Source organism: Gymnoscopelus braueri (genome assembly GCF_963280865.1).
Source record: "Gymnoscopelus braueri genome assembly, chromosome: 1".
NCBI lineage: Eukaryota > Metazoa > Chordata > Actinopteri > Myctophiformes > Myctophidae > Gymnoscopelus > Gymnoscopelus braueri.
The window spans coordinates 7,311,983-7,325,058 of record NC_137603.1 but is presented as its reverse complement, the minus strand read 5'-3'; the positions used below and the strand labels follow the sequence as shown (position 1 = coordinate 7,325,058).

Here is a 13,076-nt window from a genome sequence, read left to right as displayed (position 1 = left end):
TGAGTGTTTCCATTTTTTTAATACTTCTTATACTTCTACTCTACTACATCTCAGATCCAAATATTGTACTTTTACTTTTGGTACTTTAAGTACAGTACATATTGATGCCAATACTTTTGTACTTTTACTCAAGTAAATTTTTAACATCAAACTTTTACTCGTAGCAGAGCATTTTTACATTGTGGTATTGATACTTTTACTTAAGTAAAAGAAATTGAGTACTTCTTCCATCACTGTCGGTTGACAAAGAAAGTTTTCACGACGGAAAGTTTTCACTTCCATTCAGACACTGTCGCTCAACAGTGTATATAAATAAAACACTTTTAGAGAGTGCTCCTGGCAGAGTCTTGAACGGGTCCAATTTTGAGAACCCGCGCCCGCCCCGCCTGTCAATAATCAGATCCGTAGACCGACCCGTCCCCGTGATTATTTCAAAATACGAACCAGAACCGCCCCGCCCATCAAATAATGGACCCGTTGCCAATACTTTTGTACTTTTACTCAAGTACATTTTGAACAACGAACTTGTACTTGTAACAGACTATTTCTACAATATGGTATTGATACTTTTACTTAAATAAAAAGTGTGAGACCTTCTCCCATCACTGCTCCATGGGAAAGCAGCATTTTGCCAACTGTCCTCAAGACAAATGTCACAGCCGTCACTTCTGCCGTCCCTTCAATCCATTACTGTAACAACTGCCGCGTGTGGAATTGATTTACCTCTCACACGCTTGTCTCACAATCCCAGGAAAAAGAGACTGATATTGTCAAAGTGTTCATTTCTCTTAATAATAATCTTTTGGGTCTCTTTATCCATCTTAGGGACAGTTTGGAGGGGTTTTTAGATGAATATAACAGGAGACAAAGCTGTGTGAGCGAGCGTACATCATTGTTTGTCTCTTAAGAATACGTTCACACAGAGTCGGACATGAAAAATTCAACCCGCTCCCTTTGTCTGAAACGTATCTTCTGTGTGTGTGTGTGTGTGTGTGTGTGTGTGTGTGTGTGTGTGTGTGTGTGTGTGTGTGTGTGTGTGTGTGTGTGTGTGTGTGTGTGTGTGTGTGTGTGTGTGTGTGTGTGTGTGTGCGTGCGTGCGTGCGTGCGTGCGTGCGTGCGTGCGTGCGTGCGTGCGTGCGTGCGTGCGTGCGTGCGTGTGTTCAGCTCCATGCTTAGCCTGTAGAGCAACAAGGGCATTGGGGACATGAATTTAGAGCACGTCAAAGAAAGACGTTCTCAAACAAACAGTACACAGTAAGGTGCCCCGTTTGACCCAGTTTGATAAGAAAGTGTTTGAGAAACAAGATGCTCGGTTGGTACCAAGGGGCCCGAAGTGTGCCAAGAAAATAAATACCCCACACCCTACTGTACTGTATATACTGTATATGTTACAGTCAGTGTTGATTTTGACAGCAAATTTAGATTTGATTTTGTGTAGTCATAGTCTTTTTATAAAATTCCATTTAGTTTTAGTCATATTTTAGTCATCTGAAATGTTTTAGTTTTCGTCTACTTTTAGTCGACTAAATATCATAAGATTTTAGTCGACTAAATCTACAGTTGATTTAGTCGACTAAAATGTATTTTGGCGGTGCCTTGATGGCGTTGTAATGACTGATTTTACACCTGGTTGCATGCGGAAAATAGCCGATCTAAGCTCGTTGTGAGCTTCTAGATCTGCTATTTTCAGAGTGCAACACCCGAGCACAACCAAACATAAAACGACCCCTCCCCCCCGGCCCGCGCCGACTCGCGGCCAAACTCAAGCGCTCGTCGTTCCACTTTTCACAATGTACTAGTTTATGTACTGTATCATACAGTATATAAACTCTATGTGTGTGTGAGTGTGTACCAGAGACGTCCACGAGTCTCTGAGCTTGGGTCGAGTCTCGAGTCTTTGGCCTCGAGTCCGAGTCGAGTCTTGGGTCTCTGAGCTGGAGTCCAAGTCGAGTCTCGAGTCTTTAGCCACGAGTCCGAGTCAAGTCTCGAGTCTCTTAAAAAAAAGTGTTGTTTTTTTCCAGGTTTTTTTCTTCTTAGTTTATTTAATTATTTATTTAAACAATGTAGCCTAAGGCTGAAATACAGTTATGATGGTCCTCAAACCCAACCCGAAATCCAAAAAGCACAGAATGAATGTTTATCATAATATTATTAGGCTATATTCATTTAGGCTCCTTTGCGTCTTATAGTGCAGCTCAACTGCAGAAGGCACAGGCTCACACACAGCCTGACCAAGGCTACTGCTGCTAGTTAGTCTACATAATGTTTTATTAAGGAAGATTGACATATCAATGTGTTTGGGTATACATCTAGTGCGCACTGCTGTGCTGTCTCTTGTTGAGCGTAACGAGAACGCTCCAACAGCCACGGAGATCGCCCGACCGACCCCTGGGCGGTACACAGTCACATACAGTAGCATATGGCTTAATGGCTATTAAGTCATGCCATAAGTTAGCCAGTTTCAGGAAAAAGCACTCAAGTTGACTGTTAATGTTCCATTTCCACCATTCTAATGGATTCCAGGGGTGTATAAACATCTCTGAAGTAGCTCCATTTAGTTTCCTCTGAAGTGACACAGTTATATCCAAGTATTGTCCCTGTTAGCAAAGTGCAACTTTTTCATCATCCACCTTTGTGCAATAATCCCAAACAGATCGAGCTACAATATTGTGCCAATGCCAACTTAGGCTATAATCTAGTAGGCTACTGTAAGTTTACATAAATCATATAGCCTCTCAAACCCAGATACATTGCTACGGCACGTAATGTGTGTCCCCTACCCAAAAGAACAGACATACAAGCTATCAACGCACCGCGTCATGGCGTGTCGGCAGCTTACAGATCTGTTCTTTTGGGCACATAAACAATTCAACTCAAACAGAGTATATAATACTGAGCCTTTTGGAAACCAAATAAGCCTGTAAAGCCTGTAACATATCACATGGTCAACGTAGACATGTAACTTGCTTGTAGCTTACGTTGATGCAGTGAACATGAACGCAGTGTCTACCGGTGAAGTTGGATTCAGGTTGTATATTCACCCAGGGTTTAACGAGACAGCAGTTCAACATGAAAATCCGACATTTCAAAAACGTGCTATCACGGATGATCCGAACATCTTATAGCGTGCGTGTTCACCTCTATGTTTAGCCTGTAGAGCAACAAAGGGCATTGGGGACATGAATTTAGAACACGTTGTCAAAGAAAGACATTCTCAAACAAACAGTACACAGAAAGGTGCCCCGTTTGACCCAGTTTGATAAAGAAAGTGTTTGAGAAACAAGATGCTCAGTTTTTACGAAGGGGCCCAAAGTGTGCCAAGAAAATAAATACCCTCCACACCATACTGTATATATACTGTACATGTTACAGTTCATGTGGGAAAAGCGGAACGGGGGGCACCTCGCTTTTCTGGCACGGGAGACCGGGGCCGCGGACGAGTCTCTTTGAGGCTATAGACCGTCAGCATCCCGTTTGTCACCGTTATGTTTTTTTTTTCTTTTTAATTCACGGACCGCCCGTGCTTGACCGGCGCCCTGGTTTCGTCTCTTCCCGTTCGCCACGACGACCCCTCCCCCCGGCCCAAAAACGAGCGATCCTCGTTCCTCTTTTCAGAATGTACTGGTTTCCCACATGTACTGTATATAAATTCTATGAGTGTGTGTGTGTGTGTGTGTACCAGAGATGCCCACGAGTCTCTGAGGTCGAATCGAGTCTCGAGTCTTTGACCTCGAGTCCGAGTCGAGTCTCGAGTCTTTGAGGGTCGAGGCCGAGCTGAGTCTCGAGTCTTTGAGGGTTGAGTCCGAGTCGAGTCTCAAGTCTTTAGCCACGAGTCTGAGTCAAGTCTACGGGCTGAAATACAGTTATGATGGTCCACAAACCCAACCCGAAATGAAAAAAGCACAGAATGAATGTCTATCAGAATAGTATAAGGCTACGTTCATTTAGGCTCCTTTGCGTCTGGTGCGCACTGCTGTGCTGTCTCTTGTTGAGAGTAACGAGAATGATCCAACAGCTACGGAGATCCCCCGACCGACCCCCGGGCGGTACACAGTCACATACAGAAGCATATGGCTTAATGGCTATGAGTCACGCTATAAGTTAGCCAGTTTCAGGAAAAGCACGATGTACTCACGTTGGCTTTTAACGTTCCATTTCCACCATTCTAATGGATTCCAGGGGTGTGTAAACATCTCTGAAGTAGCTCCATTTAGTTTCCTCTGAAGTGACGCAGTTATGTCCAAGTATTGTCCCCGTTCGCAAAGTCCAACTTTTTAGTCTTCCACCTTTGTGCAATAATCCCGAACAAGTATTGTGACAAATGCCAATTTAGGCTATAATCTAGTAGGCTGCTGTAAGTTTACATCAATCATAGCCTCTTAAACCCAAAAACATTGCTAACCATTACATGGTCAACATAGACTTGTAACTTGCTTGTCCATCCATCCATCTTCAACCGCTTATCCGGAGTCGGGTCGCGGGGGCAACAGTTCCAGCAGAGAGCTCCAGACCTTCCTCTCCTGAGCAACATTAGCAACTTCCTCCTGGGGGATCCCGAGGCGTTCCCAGGCCAGTGTGGAGATGTAATCCGCCCATCTGGTCCTTGGTCTGCCCCGGGGTCTCCTCCCAGTGGGACGTGCAGCGAGGACCTCCCTAGGGAGACGCTCGGGAGGCATCCGTACTAGATGCCCGAACCACCTAAGCTGGCTCCTTTCCAAGCGAAGGAGCAGCGACTCTACTCCGAGTCTCTCCCGGGTGACCGAACTTCTCACCCTATCTCTAAGGGAGATGCCAGCCACCCGTCTGAGAAAACTCATTTCGGCCGCTTGTACCCGCGACCTTATTCTTTCGGTCATGACCCACACTTCATGACCATAGGTGAGAGTAGGAACGAAGATTGCTCGGAAGACCGAGAGCTTTGCCTTCTGGCTCAGCTCTCTTTTCGTCACCACAGTGCGGTACAGCGACTGCAATACCGCTCCTGCTGCTCCGATTCTCCGGCTGATCTCCTGCTCCGTCCTCCCCTCACTCGTGAACAAGACCCCGAGATACTTAAACTCCTTCACCTGGGGCAAAGCCTCATTCCCTACCCGGACTGCACAATCCACCGGTTTCCTGCTGAGAACCATGGCCTCAGATTTGGAGATGCTGATTTTCATCCCAGCCGACGCACACTCGACTGCGAACCGATCCAGTGAGAGCTGAAGGTCCCGGACCGATGGTGCCATCAGGACCACATCATCCGCAAAAAGCAGTGACGCAACCCTTAGCTCACCGAACCGTATACCCTCTCCGCCACGACTTCGCCTCGAGATCCTGTCCATGAAAATCACAAACAGGATAGGTGACAGACTTGCTTGTAGCTTACTTTAATGCAGTGAACATGAACGTACTAGCGTTTACCGTGGTGAATTTGGAAAGGACAACATTGATGTCGGGCATGTCATTTATTAATGCGTCAAATAAAACATAACATAAAGATTGATTGTTCACGAGTCTTTGAGCTCGCGTCCGAGTCGAGTCTCGAGTATTTGAGGTGCGAATCGGAGTCAAGTCTTGACTCGAGTGCGACTCGAGTGCCCATCTCTGGTGTGTAGGCTACTGATCAGAAGCGTGTACTTCAAACAATACTGTACATCACTATTAAGTGCTGTCTCTCCCCAGACATTCCTGTCACTTTCTAAAGTGATGTTGGAAGTCTTTAATCTTACATGTCTGAAGCTCTGCTGCCTATTCTGGATGGGTGGAATGTCATCACATTCATCTTTCTGTTGCGTCATTGTGATGGTTGGGGACATAAAGGCAGCACACAGGGTGAGACGGGGTTAGAGATACCACAGCAGGGTTAGTATATCTCTGCTGTCTGGGCAGAAACCAACTATGTCCAAAATATAAACTTTTCAGGAAATGAAAAAAAACAAAACAAGTAGTATTGTGTTTTTAGAACAAAGTTGGTATGGTGACTTAAATACATTGTCAGATACTTGAATGTGTCCTTTTATTATCATCACTTTACCCAAATACAGCTCAAGTGGAGTTTGGAGGTTTTTGACCATTAACACATTGCGTGCCAATCGCGTAGATCTACGCAAACCTAAATAATTGCGCAGCGTGCCAGTCGCGTAGTTCTACGCAAAGTGGTCTTTTTTGGTTTTTTATGTGTGTTTACACAACTAATACAATTAACTAAAATCATAGAGAAAATGTCCTTTAGTCTCGTTATGAGCTTGTAGATCTGCATTTTTTTGTGCAAATTTTCTGACCTGAATCTTGCCCCTGATTATTCATTAAAGGAGTAGTTCACCCAGAGAAAATCTTATGTTCTATCAATTACACACCATGAAGCATTGAATTCATGGAGATTGTTTAGTTTTTGTTGCATTCCAATAATTTGATTACCGGCGGAAAGATGCTAATGTATCCGGTAGGAGACTCAAAGGAATTTATTTGAGTCTCCTACCGGAAATACACCCGGTCATCAAATTATTGGCTTAGGAATGCGTCAAAAACAAAAGAATCCCCATGAATTCAATGCTTCATGGGGTGTGTATTTGATAAAAAAATAAGATTTTTTTTGGTGAACTACTCCTTTTATATATATATATATATTTTAAAAAAAGTCCTTTTGAAAAAATGTAAACTTAAAAACAAGTGAAAGTGAAATTGAAAACAAAAAGTCAAAATGAATACGTCGTAAACTCAAATAACCTTGTTGTTGGGAACACACAGGGTGAGATGGGGTCAGTGGTACGGATGGTTGTGAGATCTCAGGAATGGGTTTTCGCTGCCAAACCTTGTTGAATGGAGACGGCAGCGTGTGTGAAGGAGTGTTATCGCCGAACAGAAACCAATTCCCCACTGCAAACAGCCATGCTCTCTGTCTGCCTAACTTTATCTGTCAGTGGAACTGAGAGCTCTTTTATAAAAAGGCCCCGACTGACTGTTTGACCGCGGTGGAAAGTACCTAAGTACTTTTACTCAAGTAGAAGTACTTTCACTCAAGTAGGCTACCGCAGGTTTTAAGAGAAGAGGTGCAAGCCTTATTCACTACTGTGTTGATTTTGTCGACTAAAACTATGACACAAAATGTTGGTCGACTACCTTTTTTCACTGACGAAAACTAAATAAAAACTAAGCTATGATGACTAAAACTAAGACTAAATATATTGACAATTTCGTCAACAAATAAAAACTAGACAAAAATGTTATGGAGGGACGAGTGGAGACAGAGTGGAGAAGAGTGGAGAAGAGGGACTAGTGGAGAAGAGATCCAGTAAAAGACAAGTCATTTTATGTTTGGTTGCGCTCGGTTGTTGCGCCCTGAAAATAGCAGATCTACAAGTCTGCGACGCGTTGTGAGCTTGTAGATCGGCTATTTTCAGCATGCAACCAAGTGTAAAATCAAACATTAAGACACCATCAAGGCACCGACAAATTACATTTCAGTCGACTAAATCAACTGTAGATTTAGTCGACTAAAATCGTATTATATTTAGTCGACTAAAACTAGACAAAAACTAAAACATTTCAGATGACTAAAATATGATTAAAACTAAACTGAATTCTATTCAAAAGACTATAACTAAAACTAAATCAAAATTTGCTGTCAAAAATTAACACAGATTTGTATAGGTTGTTATAGGTCCAAAGGTCCAAAGGTGGTGGACAATTCCTTAGAATAATCACATCGGTCATCATGAGTCAGGACTTTCCACTTCATTCTAGGTGGGTCTGGGGGATTCATTCAACCCGTTTAACCCATTCAATCCCGGAAAGCATCTCTGTCATAACTTTGGCTATTCAAAAATAGCAGATATACAAGCTTGTAGATCTGCTATTTTTTGAAAAGTAATTAAATGTTCTGCAAATCTTTGAATAATATATTTTTAAAGCGATTTTTTTTAATCAAATCCTTGCTTCTGGGGGGTCCCTGGAACAAAAATATTTTTGAGATTGGGGTCCGTGGCCAAAGACATATCCACCCATTTTGGGTGGTCCTTGACTTGAAAAAGTTTGAGAACCTCTGATTATAGCAACATGTGTTTTTTCAACAACAAAAAAACCTGATTTAGAGGACATTTGTAAAATCCCCAGAAGCAAAGATTTGAGTTACAAATGTTCGCTTTAAAAAAGATATATATATATATTCAAAGATTTGCACACATTTTCCACGGTTTTTCAAAAAGAAATGCAGATCTACAAGCTCATAGCGAGGCACTCGGTGCCACCCTATGAGCTTGTACATCTGCTATTTTCTAATGGTTGTTTATATCTAACCTTTGATATTTAACATTCACTTACAGTCATACGTTATGATATGATATTCTGTAGCTCGTAGGAGCTAAGATGTCTCTGCTACAGGCCTGATGGCTGTTTTTTTGTGAAAGCTTGTCTTGTTATGTTTCAGCTTGTCCTTGTAGCAGCTCTACCCTGTAGGGCAGTGGTTTTCATCCTTTTTCATATCAAGGTCCATTATTTATTCAGCATTTGAGCCACATACCACCATTTGATGAGATTTAGACTCTCAGACCCAAGACATAAAATATTTTGTTTTCGTTGGAGGAAATTTTGTTCACAATTCCACGCTGTATTGATGTTGGTACCATAGGAGAGATAACAATAGGAGAAAAAACTCAAAATGACATAAATTTCTTACATACGGCTAGAGTAAGACATCAGCTGATTCCACTGCAACATAGTAATTCTTATGTCTCTGAACAAATAACACAACCGGCCAAAGAATGCAAATATTCATCATACTTACTGAAGTATGATATAGCCCTGAATGTAATTTATAGGACTTTTAACAAAAGCTGAAAATCAACATAAAATTCTCCCTAAAGTAAGTATTGATCAAAATAACAATTCTTTAATTAAGTAATGCAGATGTTTAACAATGATTTAACTCTTGAGAGCCTAAAATGAAACCAAATGGACCCGTAAGGGTCCATTTGGTTTCATTTTACGCCCCCAAGAGTTAAAGATCTACCTACTGTAACAAGGGTCCATTTGGTTACCAACCCTCCATCATTTAGCTGGGGACCACCTGGAACCCCGTCAAGGACCACTGGTTGAGAAGCACTGTTGTAGAGTATAACTATGGTCTGATCCCTGTGCTTGTTGGTAGAACTACACCATCATATTTGGCTGATGAAGACCTACAAGGTCAAAACGTTGCGCCATTAATATAATTGTGTGGGAGCTTTAAACCCGGTGTGCGGATGTTTGAACCTTTTTTCTCGTTGTCAGAACTACCGTATATCATCGATCTGTGTCTGTGTGTCTGAAATACTTCTCCCCATGATATCGACTACATGAAAGTATTACCATGACCACCTAGAATATTGTCTCCCACTCCTCTTGCCTCATCGATTTACTGATTGATCCGGAATTCCTCGACACATCCCTCCATCCAGTGTATGAGTTACCAGGCAGCGGTTCCGGTAGGAGACACAAAGGAGACTCTTTGTGTCTCCTATACCGGAACCTAATCGATAGAAACAACGTCATTTTGGGGGTGAACTGTGTGTGTGTGCGTGTGCGTGTGCGTGTGTGTGTGTGTGTGTGTGTGTGTGTGTGTGCGCGTGTGCGTGTGCGTGTGCGTGCGTGTGTGTGTGTGTGTACCAAAAGTAGAAAGTACTCATTATGCAGATTTTCAAATGTATAAAATCTTTTGAAAATAGCAGATCAAAAAAGATCATAAATGGCAGAAATGTATATAGGGCTGAAGTGGTTAATGTATGTTTTGTAATAATAATCAAAATCTACAAAGTAACTAGTAACTCAAATAATTGTAGTGGAGTAAAAAGTACAATATTTGCCTCTGAGATGTAGTGGGGTAGAAGTAAAAGTATTGAAAATTGGAAATACAGTAAAAGTGCCTCAAAATTGTACTTATGTACAGTACTTGAGTAAATGTACTTTCCACCACTGCATTTCCATAATTCAACGTGTTATGTTTTTTGTGTGTGTGTGTGTGCGTGTGCGTGTGTGTGTGTGTGTGTGTGTGTGTCTCTCTCTCTCCACAGCCCTGCTACGAGCGAGTGAAAGACTGGCTTAATGAGAACCTGGTGGCTCTTTGGATCTTCGCCCTGTGCACTGCGCTCACTCAGGTAATTAAAAAAAATGTGCACGGTTGTTTTTTTTTGCTAACTTTACCACTTAAATAAACCCTATACCTGGTGTACCAGAGTCCCTCAGGACTATATACTAGTGACTTTTCTGTTTTCGCTCGACACTACATTGTCTTCCGCTGAAAACAACCTACAAGCTCACAAACAATGCGTCGCGTATAGATCTGCTATTTTTGAATAGCCAACTTATAAATGGATGAAGTGGTTTAACCCTTAAGACCTGAAGCCGATTCTACTAATGTCTTCTAAATCCCAACAGCTTTCTGGAAAACGTATGTTTCTATATCAGTGGTGCTCAAACTTTTTCATGTCAAGGACCCCCAAAATGATATGAATTTGGCAGAAAAAAAGACTTGAGTTAAACATGTTGGCTTTGAAAATATATTCAAAGATTTGCACATATTTTCTCGACTTTTCAAAAATAGCAGAAATACAAGCTCATAGCGCGGCACTCGGTGCCACGCTATGAGCTTGTATATCTGCTATTTTTGAATAGCCAAAAGCATAAAATATGTATTTTTAGCTCAAATCTAAAAATGACACAGATTCCAGGTCTTAATGGGTTAAATGATTGCGATGTTATATTGCCTTAAGGACCCCTGGGGGTCCCCAGACCTCACTTTGGAGAACCACAGCCCCTAGACTGTGGAACAGCGGATCCCCTCACTATCAGATCCCCTTCTCCACTCAGTCCTTTAGGTCCTCGACACTCTGTTATGTTCTCACCGGCCATTAGAATCCCTCCAAGTGTTGCTGGTATTTATCATCGCTTTGATTTCATTGCTTTTAACGGTTTATTTATGTTCTTACTGTGTTTATTGCTGATTGCTTTTTCTGTGCCTTTGAGCTGCCCCTGTATGTCTTTGTTTACGTCGATGGTCGGTGTAATGTGTGATTTAGCTAAACCTCCTGCTCTGTGCAGCACTCTGGGTCAACAACGGTTGTTTTTTGGTCGGAGATCCGTCTCCGTCCCGATAAACAGCCCGCGGAAAAGGGGGCGTGCACTTCCTTTCATACCCCTACCCCGGAAAGGGGGCGTGGCTGTAGAAAAGGGGCGCGCCTGGAAAAATGGGTCAGAGGGTGCTATATTTTTGTAACGCCACTAGATAGAGGCATTATTCCATGAGTGAGTGGTGTTCCATATCACGTCACTCTATGAAACAATTTGTCAGAAATATTTTTCTTTCCTTTTCTTTTTGCTTAACCTTTTACCCCTTTTTTCTTCTCATTTTTGTCATTATGCCAATTAATTCCGCCCCCACACACATTTTCGTGTGTGTTGTCACTGTCTGCTGTTGTATCCCACTGGCTCACCTGCCAGTGAGGAGCCCCCGCCGGGAGGAGGGGCAGGACGGAGTCTCCGTCCTACTCCTCCCGCCCAACACTCCCTGCTGACAGGCTCCGCCCCCAGCCCGTAGGATTAGTTTGTAAACAACAACAGCAGTTTCAGTTAGTGACCGTTTTCAAGCCTCTGTAAAAAAGAAAAGTTCATTCTAGTATTCGTTATTTCGTCTTAGTTAACTATACTAACCTAAAAAACGCTATCAGAAGTTCTGAATGACGTCAAAATTTAGTTCTCTCACCTCCCTTTCCGAAAGAAATGTTCGGACGTCAGAAGCACCATGTATTGCATGCGTTTAAATGTTTTTTTTTACCGTTTTTGGGGGGAGGGGGTTTTTGACCTCAATTACACCAAAACAAAACTGAACTTTGAACATTCAGTGGATTTTCTGTGATCTGGGGTTTTCTGAATAATTGTAATAATTGTAATTGTGAAAGCATGCTCTAATTTGCCCGTGGACATTGATGTCATAGTCCATTAATCCGGCCCCCTCTCCTCCCCGCCCCTCCCCTTCCCTATCCTTCTCCTTTGGGAGGGCTGGGCAGAGGCGATGATCGACAGGCAAAATCCCTCAACAGCGACACCCGCAGGCTAATCGTTTTTTTTTTAAAGGCCTCAGAACACATAGAGAAGAAAATCCTGCCAAGGCTCACTGGAGTGGATTTTTCTGTTAAAACCTTTAATACACGTTTGAAGGACCATGATAAAGACTTTTAATGCTTTGTAAACCAGCTCGTTATGAAACCTTTAATTACTTGAATATTCTATTTGTCACATTTGTTTGTTTGTTTGTTTGTTTGTTTTTGTGCAGATCCTGGGCCTGGTGTTCTCCATGACCATGTTCTGTCAGTCAGTCAAAGTAGAGACGTTCTATGCCTAGCGGAACCTACACGGAACGGAAACCTCCCGTTTTTGTCCCTTCGACAACAGACTATGTAATGTTTGTTCATTATAGAGGGACAAGATGAAGGGTGACAAGACCTTCACAGACTCTTTGGTTCACCCCACGAGGAGGAGGAGGAGGAGGAGGAGGAGGAGGGGAGGGAGGAGGGAGGACGGAGGAGGAGGGAGGGAGGGGGACACTGCAGGGTCCTGGTCACCCAGCAGGGGGCAGACTGACTGACTGACTGACTGACTGACTGACCATCATGATGTAACCAGTTCACAGTATTACCTTAACTATCTACAGAGCACACAGTGTAATAACTATGTAATAACACCACCGCCACTTTCTATGGTTCTGCTCTTATATCATTGGCTGGTCTGGTCTGGTCTGGTCGGGGCAGAAACCTCGTATTTCCATACAATATATCTACAATTGTAGATATGCTATTTTTAACTAGTTTAAATGTATACAAAAATATATATATAATAAAAAAAGGAACGGTTTTGGACATACAAGGTTTCCACCCAACAGCTGACGATATACCACTGTTTCTCCACCAGGGGACCAAATAATGGACCCTTCCGGGTCTGTAAATGAATGAGAGTGTACAAATGGAACTCATTATTATTATTGATCTTTTTGGGATCCTAATCTACCTTGTAAACTTCTCGGTGTTACTGTAACTCTGAGAGTGTAAAGAATTGGGTCCATTTGA

The 13,076-nt window shown here is 42.5% G+C and overlaps 1 protein-coding gene across 1 annotated transcript in view; it reads left to right on the top strand.

The window, feature by feature from the left end:
• The window catches only part of tspan4a (tetraspanin 4a), a gene marked incomplete at its 5' end in the record, with an annotated part of 303,305 nt that extends 290,823 nt beyond the window's left edge, over window positions 1–12,482 (top strand). Inside the window, 2 exons of the mRNA XM_080434691.1 lie at window positions 10,029–10,112; window positions 12,287–12,482. Coding sequence (XP_080290817.1) covers window positions 10,029–10,112; window positions 12,287–12,355 — 153 coding nt within the window. The 3' untranslated portion in view covers window positions 12,356–12,482. The remainder of the gene's footprint in view (window positions 1–10,028; window positions 10,113–12,286) is intronic.
• Between the last annotated feature and the right edge of the window lie 594 nt (window positions 12,483–13,076).